The sequence below is a fragment of the Salvelinus namaycush genome, chromosome 34, assembly GCF_016432855.1.
Source record: "Salvelinus namaycush isolate Seneca chromosome 34, SaNama_1.0, whole genome shotgun sequence".
NCBI lineage: Eukaryota > Metazoa > Chordata > Actinopteri > Salmoniformes > Salmonidae > Salvelinus > Salvelinus namaycush.
The window spans coordinates 28,528,597-28,545,234 of record NC_052340.1 but is presented as its reverse complement, the minus strand read 5'-3'; the positions used below and the strand labels follow the sequence as shown (position 1 = coordinate 28,545,234).

The 16,638-nt window shown below is 43.8% G+C and overlaps 1 protein-coding gene across 2 annotated transcripts in view; it reads right to left on the bottom strand.

Annotated features, from left to right (window-relative positions):
* The window catches only part of LOC120028263 (RNA-binding protein Musashi homolog 2-like), a 323,422-nt gene that overhangs the window by 139,571 nt on the left and 167,213 nt on the right, over positions 1 to 16,638 (bottom strand). For both annotated transcript variants that reach the window (XM_038973438.1, XM_038973439.1), the window contains exon 7: positions 15,050 to 15,098. In XM_038973438.1, coding sequence (XP_038829366.1) covers positions 15,050 to 15,098 — 49 coding nt within the window. The remainder of the gene's footprint in view (positions 1 to 15,049; positions 15,099 to 16,638) is intronic.

Below are 16,638 nucleotides of genomic sequence, written 5' to 3'. Positions count from 1 at the left end.
ACTCTCCCCTAGCACTGTCACTGAGATTATACACTCTCCCCCTAGCACTGTCACTCACATTATACTCTCCCCTAGCACTGTCACTGAGATTATACACTCTCCCCCTAGCACTGTCACTCACATTATACACTCTCCTCTAGCACTGTCACTCACATTATACACTCTTCCCTAGCACTGTCATTCACATTATACTCTCCCCTAGCACTGTCACTGAGATTATACACTCTCCCCCTAGCACTGTCACTGAGATTATACACTCTCCCCCTAGCACTGTCACTGAGATTATACACTCTCCCCCTAGCACTGTCACTCACATTATACTCTCCCCTAGCACTGTCACTGAGATTATACACTCTCCCCTACCACTGTCACTGAGATTATACACTCTCCCCTAGCACTGTCACTGAGATTATACACTCTCCCCTAGCACTGTCACTGAGATTATACACTCTCCCCTAGCACTGTCACTGAGATTATACACTCTCCCCTAGCACTGTCACTGAGATTATACACTCTCCCCCTAGCACTGTCACTGAGATTATACACTCTCCCCCTAGCACTGTCACTGAGATTATACACTCTCCTAGCACTGTCACTCACATTATACTCTCCCCCTAGCACTGTCACTCACATTATACACTCTCCCCCTAGCACTGTCACTCACATTATACTCTCCCCTAGCACTGTCACTGAGATTATACACTCTCCCCCTAGCACTGTCACTCACATTATACTCTCCCCTAGCACTGTCACTGAGATTATACACTCTCCCCTAGCACTGTCACTCACATTATACTCTCCCCTAGCACTGTCACTGAGATTATACACTCTCCCCCTAGCACTGTCACTCACATTATACTCTCCCCTAGCACTGTCACTGAGATTATACACTCTCCCCCTAGCACTGTCACTCACATTATACACTCTCCTCTAGCACTGTCACTCACATTATACACTCTTCCCTAGCACTGTCATTCACATTATACTCTCCCCTAGCACTGTCACTGAGATTATACACTCTCCCCCTAGCACTGTCACTGAGATTATACACTCTCCCCCTAGCACTGTCACTGAGATTATACACTCTCCCCCTAGCACTGTCACTCACATTATACTCTCCCCTAGCACTGTCACTGAGATTATACACTCTCCCCTACCACTGTCACTGAGATTATACACTCTCCCCTAGCACTGTCACTGAGATTATACACTCTCCCCTAGCACTGTCACTGAGATTATACACTCTCCCCTAGCACTGTCACTGAGATTATACACTCTCCCCCTAGCACTGTCACTGAGATTATACACTCTCCCCCTAGCACTGTCACTGAGATTATACACTCTCCCCCTAGCACTGTCACTGAGATTATACACTCTCCCCCTAGCACTGTCACTGAGATTATACACTCTCCCCCTAGCACTGTCACTGAGATTATACACTCTCCCCCTAGCACTGTCACTGAGATTATACACTCTCCCCCTAGCACTGTCACTATACAATCTCCCCTACCACTGTCAAATTCTCTCTGCTCTACTTTGATTCTGCTTCAAGGGACATGTCCAATCACCACAGAGAAATATGTGAAGTCGAAGTGCATTTGATTTCTATTGATCACATGCAACAGAGCCATTGTGTTTGTTATTGATCGTGATTGTTAGTAGCTGCTGTGTTGTGGCAGTGCTACATTATAAAGAATTGTGTTTCATGAACAAAACCAATTACCTTAAATGTTTAACATGTTGGAAATATAAAATATTACACACACTATATTTCCAACTACGCATTGTGTAATCTTTATCAGACGTCATGTTGGTTTTCTGTCGGATGTGGTTGGCATTTTGTTTTATGTCTTAAAACATCCATTCACAGCAGCAACTGTTTCATTGGGTTTCATCAGTAGCCGATGTTAAAATATTTAGAAAAGAAGATCAAACAGACATACAGACACAGACTCACATGTCAGGACGAGGACAGGAAGCATCTTCATAGTACTGAGAAGCACCCCAAGAGCTCAATTTCAACCCGAGCTGTCCCTTGTGTGCGTCCTCCAGGCAGAGGGTGTGTGACTCAGCTTTTGTGAGGACGTCTTTTAGCAGTCCTTTTATCAGTCACCTCGCCACACACTGAAGGACGCTGAATACCCTCACATGAGTGTCAAGAGTGGAGGAATAAGCTGCAACGGATCTTTCACATACATACACGTCACACATCCGAACATCCAACACACACACAGCTGTGATAACCGGTATATATTTTCCAGCTAGCAACACTAGTTTACCAAACACACTACTTAATAATCCTAGAGAGAGAGAATGGACGTTTCGAGGCAGAGACAATGATTACTCACCCAGCTGACAGTCTCCGTCTCTGAATAGCAGCGATATGAGTGTGAATAGGGGAGCTCTGCTGCCTCTCTGAATAGCAGCGATATGAGTGTGAATAGGGGAGCTCTGCTGCCTCTCTGAATAGCCAAAGCACAGTGTTTACCTTGATGTGACACATCCATTCAAACGCTATCCTCAGATTCAGAATTTTTTAATGGCTCTTTGCTTCGCCAATACAATGGCGGTTTGTGTGCCAGTCAATTCACTGAGGGGAACTGGACAATTACTGGCAGGCTTTTCTAAATGTAACCTCCTGGACCCTGTTTAACAGCTAGGGTAATGGAGGGGGGATGAGCAGAGAGGACCAACAGTACAGACATAGCGAAACAAAAGGACAATCATACACGTTCCACGCAGAATGGATTGGAGTGAAACGCATCTGCTGCAAAACTACAGCAGCGATGGCAATTGTGAAACATCAATGTCTGTCTCACTTTAAAAGTGCAGGGAACGGAGTGGTATTTTATTCTCTCTCCATCATGGAAATGGTTTGCCCTTACCGCCATTGTATGACTATCTAGCTGGAAGTTTACCAGTCAGTCGTATTCTTAATAGCCGCTATAGTTGTGTTGCTGACCCAGGTGCCCCGCACTCCAATCAAACCAAGCACACAGCAAGACGAGAATAAACAGGCCTTTTCCTCCACGTTAAATGTTACTAGCACCAGATAAAACACTTTCAACCTGAGCCTGACCCCACCACTCCTCTCGCTCTCCCCCTCTCTCTACCTGTCCCTCCCTCCCTCTCTCCAACCTCCAATATCAGTCTGTAGAGAGAGTCAGGTTCCTTGAAACACCCCGAGAGACCCTGTTCCACTAGCTCGTAGCTATGGCCACCAAGCATGCCCTGTGGGAGTGTTCCTAGCTGTTTCACACTTAACCAGAACTACAGAGGAGAGGGGCCGCTGAATTCTGAGTGGAGCAGAGGACCCTGGGAATATGAGTTCAAGGAGCTCATAAATTATGTATGAGGCTAATGTATGTGTGAGTTGCAAAGGTCAGACTTCGCATGGCATTCAAATCACTATGTTCTAAACAGCAGCATTTATTCAAATGATAACACTTTTGAAAATATTGTTTTAAAACCATTTATTGAAATGACTCAAATGAAGGAAATTATTTAAAAAATGAGTAGAGCTGTCTGACTAGTGTGACTTTGTAGCCTACATATGAACCGTACCCCCACAGTACAGAGCAAACCCCTTGACGCTAAGCAGAGGAAACAGTCGACACAGTAGAAACACACAGCACACTACTTTGGGACATGATGGTGTTATCATTAGGCTGCTGCTGTTATGACATGGAGTGATGACACACTCCTGTGTACAGATGTGAACTTGACCAGCATATTTTGGCTCATTATTTAAAAAGAAGATGAAGAACAAGCTATAGGATTTAAATACCGGAGTTTTGGTGCAGGTACAGCACCAAAGTGTTACCATACGCTACTACAATAAAAAATATACAATACCAGTCAAATGTTTGGACACACTTACTCATTCCAGGGTTTTAATTTTATTTTTACTATTTCTACAACATTGTAGAAAAATTGTGAAGACATCAAAACTATGAAATAACACATACGGAATTCTAGTAACCAAAAAAGTGTTAAACACTTTGAGATTCTTCAAAGTAGCCACCCTTTACTTTGATGACAGCTTTGCACATTCTTGGCATTCTCTCAACCAGCTTCATGAGGTAGTCACCTGGAATGCATTTCAATTAACAGGTGTGCCTTGTTAAAAATGTATTTGTGGAATTGTTTTCCTTCTTAATGCGATAGAGCCAATCAGTTGTATTGTGACACGGTAGGGGTAAGAAACACGAGCAATGGGCATTAGACAGGTGGAAATCTGTCCTTTGATTTGATGAGTACAAATTTGAGATTTTGGGCTCCAACTCCCGTGTCTTTATAGACGCAGAGTAGGTGAACGGATTATCTCCGCATGTGTGGTTCCCTCCGTGAAGCATGGAGGAGGAGGTGTGATGGTGTGTCGGTGCTTTGCTGGTGACACTGTCAATGATTTATTTAGAATTCAAGGCACACTTAAGCAGCATGACTACCACAGCATTCTGCAGCGATACGCCATCCCATCTGGTTTGCGCTTAGTCCCACTATCATTTATTTTTCAACAGGACAATGACCCAACACACCTCCAGGCTGTGTAAAGGCTATTTTACCAAGAAGATGAGTGATGGAGTGCTGCATCAGATGACCTGAACCCAATTGAGATGGTGTGGGATGAGTTGGACCGCAGAGTGAAGGAAAAGCAGACAAGTGCTCAGCATATGTGGGAACTCCTTCAAGACTGTTGGAAAAGCATTCCAGGTGAAGCTGGTTGAGAGAATGCCAAGAGTATGCAAAGCTATCATCAAGGCAAAGGGTGGCTACTTTGAAGATTCTAAAATCTAAAATATGTTTTGATTTGTTTAACACTTTTTTGGTTACTACATGATTCCATATGTGTTATTTCATCGTTTTTATGTCTTCACTATTGTCAAAATAAAGTAAAACCCTTGAATGAGGTGTCCAAATTTTTGACTAATACTGTATATACATGATTTGTATACAATTTTAAAAAATCGATAAAATATTGTAAAAAATAAAGTATATTGCGATATGTGCCTGTGTGTGTGTTCGTGTGTGCCTATGCGCGTGTGCCTGTGTGCGTGTGTGTGTGTGCATGGTGAGCTCTATTGTGTAGATAGAGTGTAAAAAAAAAAAGGAAAAACAGGCAAGCAGGCTCTACTGTGGAGCCAGCGCTCTGTCTTTGGAAAGTCCTCCGCTTTAGAGAGAAGCCTCCCCTCTAAAGCCAGATAAGGCCTGGAGATAAGAGGGGGAGATAAACACAAGCACGTCTCCAGCTAGGCTCACTATCAGCAGTGTTATCAGACCACACAGACCCTCTGTGTTCTGTAACCCTTTCCTCCTAGTCATTCCCTAAAACGCCTGGCCAGATCCATATCAACACATCACATGATGGGGGAAAGGGTTAGAGGGGGAGGGCTAGAGGGGCAGGGCTAGAGGGGCAAGAGGGGCAGGGCTAGAGGGGCTAGAGGGCAGGGCTAGAGGAGCAGGGGGCAGGGCTAGAGCGGCTAGAGGTCAGGGCTAGAGGTCAGGGCTAGAGGTCAGGGCTAGAGGTCAGGGCTAGAGGTCAGGGCTAGAGGGCAGGGCTAGAGGTCAGGGCTAGAGGTCAGGGCTAGAGGTCAGGGCTAGAGGTCAGGGCTAGAGGGGCAAGAGAGGCAGGGCTAGAGGGCAGGGCTAGAGGAGCAGGGCTAGAGGGGCTAGAGGGCAGGGCTACAGGGGCAGGGCTAGAGGGGCAAGAGAGGCAGGGCTAGAGGGGCAAGAGAGGCAGGGCTAGAGAAGCAGGGCATGAGGGACTTAAGTGGCTTTAGAGGGGATGGCTAGAGGGGCTAGAGTGGGAGGGCTAGAGGGGCTAGAGTGGGAGGGCTAGATGGGGCTAGAGGGGCAGGTCTAGAGGGGCTTAAGGGGTTAGAGGAGGAGGCAGGCAATTACATTCACAGTGAATAAAACAACTGTAATAGGGTCAATCTAATGGGGTGTGAGCATTTGTACATGCATGACTAAATGTATAGGGGTCTTATGTATGTCTCTGGACATTGTGGGCAGAAGCATGTTGAATGGCGGAAGCACCTTGTGTATACAGCATGGAGAATGGTACTGATAACAGAATGGGCTTAGCATGGATTGGTGGGGAGAGTGAAATGTATCTATTGGACAACATTGGTCTTGACCTTGTGGAGTAGAATCCTTGAGGAAATGATGTCGTTGTGGTACCATGTTGTGGAGCACAGAACCACATGTATATTGAACTGGCTACAGAGCTAGAGGGGAATCTGCTTTTGTTTAATCATATACACAGTGCCTTCAGAAAGTATTCATACTGCTTGACTTCCACATTTTGTTGTGTTACAGCCTGAATTCAAAATGTTTTTAAAATATATTTCTCACCAATCTACACACAATACCCCACAATGACAAAGTGAAAACATATATTTTTTAAAGTTTGCAAATGTATTGAAAATACCCCCCCCCCCCCAAAAAAAATATTATAATAATAAAAAATAAAAATGTAAAAATGAAAAACCGAAATATCTAATTTACGTAAGTATTCACACCCCTGAGTCAATACCTCGTAGAAGCACCTTTGGCAGCGATTGCAGCTTTCTGAGTTGTGCAACATTTGCCCATTATTCTTGTCTAAATTCTTCAAGCTCTGTCAAATTGGTTGTTGAACATTGCTAGACAAACATTTTCAAGTTTTGCCATAGAGTTTAAAATAGATTTAAGTCAAAACTGCAACTTGGCCCCTCAGGAACATTCACTGTCTTCTTGGTAAGCAACTCCAGAGTAGATTTGGCCTTGTGTTTTAGGTTATTGTCCTGCTGAAAGGTGAATTAATCTCCAAAGTGTCTGGATGAAAGCTGACTGAACCAGGTTTTCCTCTAGGATTTTGCCTCAAGGCAAGCAGCATCCCACCCTGCATCCCACTGATGGATTACTTCTGAATCTAAGCAGGGTTGGTCCTGGTCAGTCCCTGGATGGGAGACCAGATGCTGCTGGAAGTGGTGTTGGAGGGCCAGAAGGAGGCACCCTTTCCACTAGTCTAAAAAAATATCCCAATGCCCCGTGTAGAGCGCGGTCTTTCGGATGGGATGTTAAACAGGTGTCCTGACTCTGTTCTCACTAAAAGATCCCATGGCACGTATCATAAGAGTAGGGGTGTTAACCCCTGTGTCCTGGCTAAATTCCCAATCTGGCTCTCATACCATCAAGGTCACCTAATCATCCCCAGCTTACAATTGGCTCATTCATCCCCCCTCCTCTGTAACTGTTCCCCAGGTTATTGCTGTAAATGTGAAAATGTGTTCTCAGTCACCTTACCTGGTAAAATAAGGGTTAAATACATGAAAAAAAGCTCTATTGTGTTTATTTTTATCCTGAAAAACTCTCCATTCCTTAACGATTACAAGCATACCCATAACATGATGCAGCCACCATTATGCTTGAAAATATGTAGAGTGGTGTACTGTATTGGATTTGCCCCTGACATAATAACTTTTTTGTCCTGAATACAAGGTACTTGCTTTGCAGTATTACTTTAGTGCATTGTTGCAAACAGGATACATGTTCCAGAATATTTTTATTCTGTAGATGCTTCCTTCTTTTCCCTCTGTCAATTAAGTTAGTATTGTGGAGTAACTACAATGTTGTTGATCCATCCTCAATTTTCTCCTATTACAGCCATTAAACTCTGTAATTGTTTTAAAGTCACCATTGGCCTCATGGTGAAATCCCTGAGTGGTTTCCTTCCTCTCCAGCAAATTAGTTAGGAAGGACGCCTGTATCTTTCTAGTGACTGGGTGTATTGATACACCATCCACAGTGTAATTAATAACTTCACCATGCTCAAAGGGATATTCAATGTTTTTTTTGCCATCTACCAATGGGTGCCCTTCTTTGCGAGGCATTGGATAACCTCCCTGGTCTTTGTGGTTGAATCTGTGTTTGAAATTCACTGCTCAACTGAGGGACCTTACAGATAATTGTATGTGTGGGGTACAGCGATGTGATAGTCATTAAAAAATCTAGCATGTTACACACTATTATTACACACAGAGTGAGTACATGTAACTTGTTATGTGACTTGTTAAGCAAATGCTGACTCAGGGACTTATTTAGGTTGACCATAACAAAGGGGTTTCAAACACAGATACTTATTGACTCAAGACATTTCAGCTTTTCATTGATTATTCATTTGTAAAAATTTCCAAAAACATAATTCCACTTTTGTGTGTAGGCCAGTGACATTTTTTAAAACATTTTATACATTTTAAATTCAGGCTGTAACACAATAAAATGTGGCAAGTCAAGGGGTGTGAAAACCTTCTGAAAGCATTGCCATAATAAAGAAAACACCAACAAAGTGTCTTAACAGGGCGTTGGGCCACCACGGGCCACCAGAAATGCTTCAGTGCGCCGTGGCATAGATTCTACAAGTGTCTGGAATTCTATTGCAGGGATAGAACCCCATTTTTTCTCACTACATTCCATCATTTGGTGTTTTGTTGATGGTGGTGGAAATCACTGTCTCAGGCACCGCTCCAAAATCTACCATAAGTGTTTCAAGTACAGTGAAATGCCTTTCTTGCAAGCTCTAACCCCAACAATGTAGTAATCAATAACAGTGTAACAATGTGATACAAAAAATATCATAAGGCAGAACAAAAACACAAGAAAGTAAGTACGCATACTATATACAGGGTCAGTTCCAAGTCCATATTTACAATGTGCAGAGATACTGGAGTAACAGAGGTAGATATGTATATGGATAAGGTGACAGGGATACTGCAGTGATAGAGGTAGATACAGTTGAAGTCGGAAGTTTACATACACCTTAGCCAAATACATTTAAAATCAGTTTTTCACAATTCCTGACATTTAATCCTAGTAAAAATTCCCTGTTTTAGGTCAGTTAGGATCACCACTTTATTTTAAGAATGTGAAATGTCAGAATAATAGTAGAGAGAATGATTTATTTCAGCTTTTATTTCTTTCATCACATTCCCAGTGGGTCAGAAGTTTACATACACTCAATTAGTATTTAGTAGCATTGCCTTTAAATTGTTTAACTTGGGTCAAACGTTTTGGGTAGCCTTCCACAAGCTTCCCACAATAAGTTGGGTGGATTTTGGCCCATTCCTCCTGACAGAGCTGGTGTAACTGAATCCGGTTTGTAGACCTCCTTGCTTGCACACGCCTTTTCAGTTCTGCTCACAAATTTTCAATAGGATTGAGGTCAGGGCTTTGTGATGGCCACTCCAATATCTTGACTTTGTTGTCCTTAAGCCATTTTACCACAACTTTGGAAGCATGCTTGGGGTCATTGTCCATTTGGAAGACCCATTTGCGACCAAGCTTTAATTTCCTGAATGATGTCTTGAAATGTTGCTTCAATATATCCACATAATTTTACATCCTCATGATGCCATCTATTTTGTGAAGTGCACCAGCCCCTCCTGCAGCAAAGCACCCCCACAACATGATGCTGCCACCCCCATGCTTCATGGTTGGGATGGTGTTCTTCGGCTTGCAAGCCTCCCCCTTTTTCCTCCAAACATAATGATGGTCATTATGACCAAACAGTTCTATTTTTGTTTCATCAGACCAAAGGACATTTCTCCTAAAAGTACGATCTTTGTCCCCATGTACAGTTGCAAACCGTAGTCTGGCTTTTTTATGGCGGTTTCGGAGCAGTGGCTTCTTCCTTGCTGAGCGGCCTTTCAGGTTATGTCAATATAGGACTCGTTTTACTGTGGATATATATACTTTTGTACTTGTTTCCTCCAGCATCTTCACAAGGTCCTTTGCTGTTGTTCTGGGATTGATTTGCACTTTTCGAACCAAAGTACGTTCATCTCTAGGAGACAGAGCGCGTTTCCTTTCTTAGCGGTATGACGGCTGTGTGGTCCCATGGTGTTTATACTTGCGTACTATTGTTTGTACAGATGAACGTGGTACCTTCAGGCGTTTGGAAATTGCTCCCAATGATGAACCAGACTTGTGGAGGTCTACAATTTTTTTCTGAGGTCTTGGCTGATTTCTTTTGATTTTCCCATAATGTCAAGCAAAGAGGCACTGAGTTTGAAGGTAGGCCTTGAAATACATCCACAGGTACACCTCCAATTGACTCAAATTATGTCAATTAGCCTATCAGAAGCTTCTAAAGCCATGACATAATTTTCTGGAATTTTCCAAGCTGTTTAAAGGCACAGTCAACTTAGTGTTTGTAAACTTCTGACCCACTGGAATTGTGATACAGTGAGTTATAAGCAAAATAATCTGTCTGTAAACAATTGTTGGAATAATTACTTGTGTCATGCACAAAGTAGATATCCTAACAGACTTGCCAAAACTATAGTTTGTTAACAAGAAAATGTGGAAGTGGTTGAAAAACTAGTTTAATTGACTCCAACATAAGTCAAATAAAATCAAAGTTTATTTGTCACGTGCGCCGAATACAACAGTGAAATGCTTACTTACAGGCTCTAACCAATAGAGCAAAAAAGGTATTTAAGTGTATGTAAACTTCCGACTTCACCTGTAAGTATAGGGATAAGGTGACTATATAAAGGGTCAGTCTGTTCCAGGTCCAAATTAACAATGTGCAGGGATACTGGAGTGATAGAGGTAGACATGTATAGAGGTAAGGTGACAGGGATACTGGAGTGATGGAGGTAGATATGTATAGAGGTAAGGTGACAGGGATACTGGAGTGATGGAGATAGATATGTATAGGGGGAAGGTGACAGGGATACTGGAGTGATGGAGGTAGACATGTATAGGGGTAAGGTGACAGGGATACTGGAGTGATGGAGGTAGATATGTATAGGGGTAAGGTGACATGGATACTGGAGTGATGGAGGTAGATATGTATAGGGGTAAGGTGACAGGGATACTGGAGTAATGGAGGTAGATATGTATAGAGGTAAGGTGACAGGGATACTGGAGTGATGGAGGTATATATGTATAGGGGTAAGGTGACAGGGATACTGGAGTGATAGAGGTAGACATGTATAGAGGCAAGGTGACAGGGATAATGGAGTGATAGAGGTAGACATGTATAGAGGTAAGGTGACAGGGATACTGGAGTGATAGAGGTAGACATGTATAGAGGTAAGGTGACAGGGATACTGGAGTGATGGAGGTAGATATGTATAGGGATAAGGTGACGAGGCATATATGATAAACAGAGTAGCAGCGTATATGATTGTATTGTATGTGAGTGTGAGTGTGTGTGTAGAGTCAGTATAAATGTATGTACTGTACCTAGTGTGTGTGTGAGCAAATGATGAAGTAAGTGTTTGTGTGAGTGTTTAGGGCCCTGTGAGTGTGCAAAGAGACAAGGCAAAAATATAAATAAAATACAAGGGTCAACTCAGATAAGTCTGTGTATCCATTTTATTAGTTATTTATTGTTAGCTATTTAGCAATCTTATGGCTTGGGTATAGAAGCTGTTCAGAAGCCTGTTGGTGCCCCGTTTCCTGTAGTCCACGATCAGTTCCTTGGTCTTAGTGACGTTGAGGGGGAGGTTGTGGTTCCGGCACCACATTGCCAGGTCACTGACCTCCTCCCTGTAGGCTGTCTCATCGTCGCTGGTGATCAGGACTACCACCGTTGTGTTGTCAGCAGTCGTGGGTAAACAGGGAGTACAGGAGGGGACTAAGCACACACCCCTGGGGGGCCCCCATGTTGAGAGTCAGCGTGGCGGAGGTGATGTTGCCTTCCCTCACCACCTGGGTTCGGCCCGTCAGGAACGCAAGGATCCAGTTGCAGAGGGAGGTGTTCAGTGCCAGGGTCTTAACCTCTCTTGGGTGGGGGACAGTATTTTCACATCCGGATGAAAAGTAAACTGCCTGTTACTCAGGCCCAGAAGCTAGGATATGCATATACCTTTTGGATAGATAACACTCTAAAGTGTCTAAAACTGTTAGAATTATGTCTGTGAGTATAACAGAACTGATATGGCAGGCGAAACCTCAAGGACAAACCCCCCCCCCCCCCCCCCCCCAAAAAAAATCAGCCTACCACTGTTTTCAATGGCTGTCACTTTTGTTATGAGGCGAAATCCTCCCAGATTGCAGTTCCTAGGGCTTCCACTAGATGTCAACAGTCTTTAGAAAGAGTTTCATGCTGGTTTTTGGAAAAATGTGCCAGAAATTGTTGTTTTTCTAGGTGGCTCCCATTTTGGCTGTAGTGTTTCCAAGCGCGGGGAAGAGAGCGCGTTCTTTGGTATTTTTCTCCGGTAAAGACAATAACGATTCTCCGTCTTAAATTTTATAGTTTATTTACGTATTAGGGTAGCTAAGGTTTGATTATAAACGTTGTTTGACTTGTTTGGAAAAGTTTATTAGTAACGTTTGGGATTCATTTTGTATGCATTTTGATGGACGGAAACTGGGTGGATTATTGACTGAGCGCGCCAGCTAAACAGAGTTTTTATGGATATAAAGAAGGACATTATCGAACAAAAATACCATTTGTGATGTATCTGGGACCTTTTGGAGTGCCAACAGAAGAAGATCAAAAGGTAAGGCATTTATTATATCGCTATTTCTGACTTTCGTGGCGCACCTGCCTGGTTGAAATATGTTTTTCATGCTTTTGTATGCGGGCGCTGTCCTCAGATAATCTCATGGTGTGCTTTTGCCGTAAGGCCTTTTTGAAATCTGACACAGCGGCTGAATTAACAAGAAGTTAAGCTTTATTTTGATGTACTACACTTGTGATTTTATGAAAGTTAAATATTTATAAATCTGTAGTTTGAATTTCGCGCTCTGCAATTTCACCGGATGTTGGCCAGGTGGGACGCTAACGTCCCACCTGCCCATAAGAAGTTAAGCATGGGACGAGCTTGGAGGGGACAATGATGTTGAACTCTTATCTAGGTGGGTGAGGGCCGTGTGAAGTGCAATTGAGATTGCGTCGTCTATGGATCTGTTGGGGCCGTATGCAAATTGGAGTGGGTCTAGGGTGCCTAGGATGATGGAGTTTACGTGTGCCATAATCAGCCTCTCAAAGCTCTTCATGATTACAGATGAGTGCTATAGGGTAGTAGTCATTGTGGCATGAGATCGTGGTCATCTTAAAACATGTGGGGATTACAGACTGAGACAAGGAGAGGTTGAAAATTACAGTGAATATGCCTGCCAGCTGTTCTGTTCTAGGTTAAGATCTGGTGTCAGACACACACACAGTCTTTGAGACACCTTTTTCAAAGTCACTCAGATCTCTTCTTCTAGCCATGGTAGCCAAAATAATGGGCAACTGGGCATTTTTATACATGGGATGTTAATTGCACCTGCTTTCAATATACTTTGTATCCCTCATTTACTCAAGTGTCTCCTTTATTTTGAGAGTTCCCTGTGTGTGTGTGTGTGTGTGTGTGTGTGTGTGTGTGTGTGTGTGTGTGTGTGTGTGTGTGTGTGTGTGTATGTGTGTGTGTGTGTGTGTGTGTATGTGTGTGTATGTGTGTGTATGTGTGTGTGTGTATATGTGTGTGTGTGTGTGTGTGTGTGTGTGTGTGTGTGTGTGTGTGTGTGTGTGTGTGTGTGTGTGTGTGTGTGTGTGTGTGTGTGTGTGTGTCTCCGTGTGTGTGTGTGTCTCCGTGTGTGTCTCCGTGTGTGTCTCCGTGTGTGTCTCCGTGTGTGTCTCCCTCACTTGGAATGGATTTCAATTAACAGGTGTTTTTTGTTAAAAGTTAATTTGTGGAATTGATTTTCTTCTTAATGCGTTTGAGCCAATCAGTTGTGTTGTGACAAGGTATGGGTTGTATACAGAAGATAGCCCTATTTGGTAAAATACCAAGTCCATATTATTGCAAGAACAGCTCAAATAAGCAAAGAGAAATGACAGTCCTTCATTACTTTAAAACATGAAGGTCAGTCAATAGTTTCTTCAAGTGCAGTCGCAAAAACCATCAAGCGCTATGATAAAACTGGTTCTCATGAGGACCCCCACAGTAAAGGAAGACCCAGAGTTACCTCTGCTGCAGAGGATAAGTTCATTAGAGTTACCAGCCTCAGAAATTGCAGCCCAAATAAATGATTTACAGAGTTCAAGTAATAGAAACATCTCAACTACAACTGTTCAGAGGAGACTGTGTGAATCAGGCCTTCATGGTAGAATTGCTGCAAAGAAACCACTACTAAAGGACACCAATAATAAGAAGAGACTTGCTTTGACCAAGAAACACGAGCAATGTACATTAGACAGGTGGAAATCTGTCCTTTCGTCTGATTAGTCCAAACTTGACATTTTTGGTTCCAACTGCCGTTTCTTTGTGAGACGCAGAGCAGGTGAACGGATGATCTCCGCATGTGTGGTTCCCACCATGAAGCACGGAGGAGGAGGTGTGATGGTGCTTTGCTGGTGACAATGTCAATGATTTATTTAGAATTCAAGGCACACTTAACCAGCATGGCTACCACAGCATTCTACAGCGATACGCCATCCCATCCGGTTTGCGCTTAGTGGGACTATCATTTGTTTTTCAACAGGACAATGACCCAACACACCTCCAGGCTGTGTAAGGACTATTTGACCAAGAAGGATAATAATGGATTGCTGCATCAGATGACCTGGCCTCAACAATCACCCGACCTCAACCCAAATGAGTTTGGGATGAGTTGGACTGCAGAGTGAAGGAAAAGCAGCCAACAAGTGCTCAGCATATGTGGGAACTCCTTAAAGACTGTTGAAAGTAGGTGTCCAAACTTTTGACTGGAGATCGATCGATCTTGAAGGAGTTCCCACATATGCTGAGCACTTGTTGGCTGCTCCTATTTGGGTAAACCAAAATGTTTTTATATGTAGGTATCATTATTTTGTCTCCCCCATACCCCAACTTCTTATCCTGCCAAATTTTTAAGGAGTTTTGTTTACACACCTCCTTGACAGTATATATTTTTTGAATTCGATCGATAGATAGATAGATCTAAACCTATAGTCAGTGGCCATTGACCATGAATCCACCGCATGGAGAATTAAACTATTCTTTCACACACTAACATCCATGGTTCACACACCAACAGATAGCAGGGTAAGCACAACATGAGGCAGGGAGTATGTAGACTGACTTACCTCTGTGTCTGTTAGTCGTTTTGTCAAACATAAGCATGGCGTCCTCTACCTGCAAGACACAAAAAGAGGAAATGATCAGTCTCAATAAAAAACAAACTGAAAAAGATGGAGACATGGAGAGAGAGAGAGAGAGAGAGAGAGAGAGAGAGAGAGAGAGAGAGAGAGAGAGAGAGACACGGAGAGAGGGACACACAGAGAGAGATATAGAGCCACACACAGAGAGAGAGAGAGAGAGAGAGAGAGAGAGAGAGAGAGAGAGAGAGAGAGACAGAGAGAGACACAGAGAGAGAGACACAGAGAGAGAGGGAGAGAGGGAGCGAGAGACACAGAAAGATAGAGAGAGGCAGAGCGAGAGAGAGAGAGAGCGAAAGAGAGAGAAAGAGAGAGAGAGAACTATGGTGCCGTGTGACATATGTCCCTAGATGTGTTGAGTGAGTAATGACTGGGCTGTGGCGTCACAATGTCAAGACCACACTGGAACCCTGAGAGAGGCTCAGTGTGTGTGTTTGCAAGGACACGAGTGGCAGTGCCAACTCAAGCACAGCAACGGAATCATGATTTAGGAGATACATGAACACACACAGCGGCTCTTACTATCTCTCTGTGTCACACACACACATTCCAGCACGTTTCACACACGTCCCGGCACACATGCCTCATAAAACCACACACACATCCCAAAATATACCTAAAAAAAACACACACTCTCCCTCTCATGTGTACCTGAGACCCCCCCCCCCCCCCCCCCACACACACACAGACCACTATAAAAACATAAACGTTGTGTAAAGTACAGTCTCCATCTTGCCTACTAAAAACACTATGCTTCAACCCTCCCTCCATACTACCTTCCCTTCCTCAGAAGGCACGCATCAATCTCTCTTCCACTGAGAGCCGTGTTGCTGTGAGCCATAATCATATTCATCAGGCTCAATCAAGCACAATGAGGAACCATCTGACTGTCTGTACTCCTGATGCAGATAGACGCTAAATGCCATTACCCACCGCACCGGGAACACAAGGGACATACAGCCACACTAACGTGTAAAAGTGGAGCATTGTGCTATTTTATTGGAGAAAAAGTTGTCACTAGGAGCAGGACTACTGGTAGTGTGGGGTGGGTGTCGTGGTGCTGTAGTGTGGTGCTATGTCACGGTGGTGGTGTGGTATGGTGTGTGGTATGGTGTGTGGTGTGGTGAGGTGTGCCTGGCTGCCTCCCATACAGTTGTTAAGTTAAGAGAGGGAGAGAAAATGCTGGACACAGCAGGATATTTGGGTGGGGGATGGGTGGGGTGACAGACTCCGCCTGGGCAGTGTTCCCCAGTCACTGTTGCTAGGTAACAGGGTTAAGCTGGCCATGAGTCCAGAGCTGGCTGTGGCTGGCAGAGGAGATTTGCTGTCCAGTGTGAGTGAATTAGTGTCTGTCTGGGTGTGTGTCTGGGTGTGTGTGTGTAGTAGTAGAGCTGTAGAGCTGTCCCAGCCGGCAGATGATGGGAGGAGACAGCACCAGAGGCTGCCTCATATGTAACTGTCTGACTGGATAAAGGCCACAGTGGCCAGCACACATACACACACCCTCCCCTATCGCC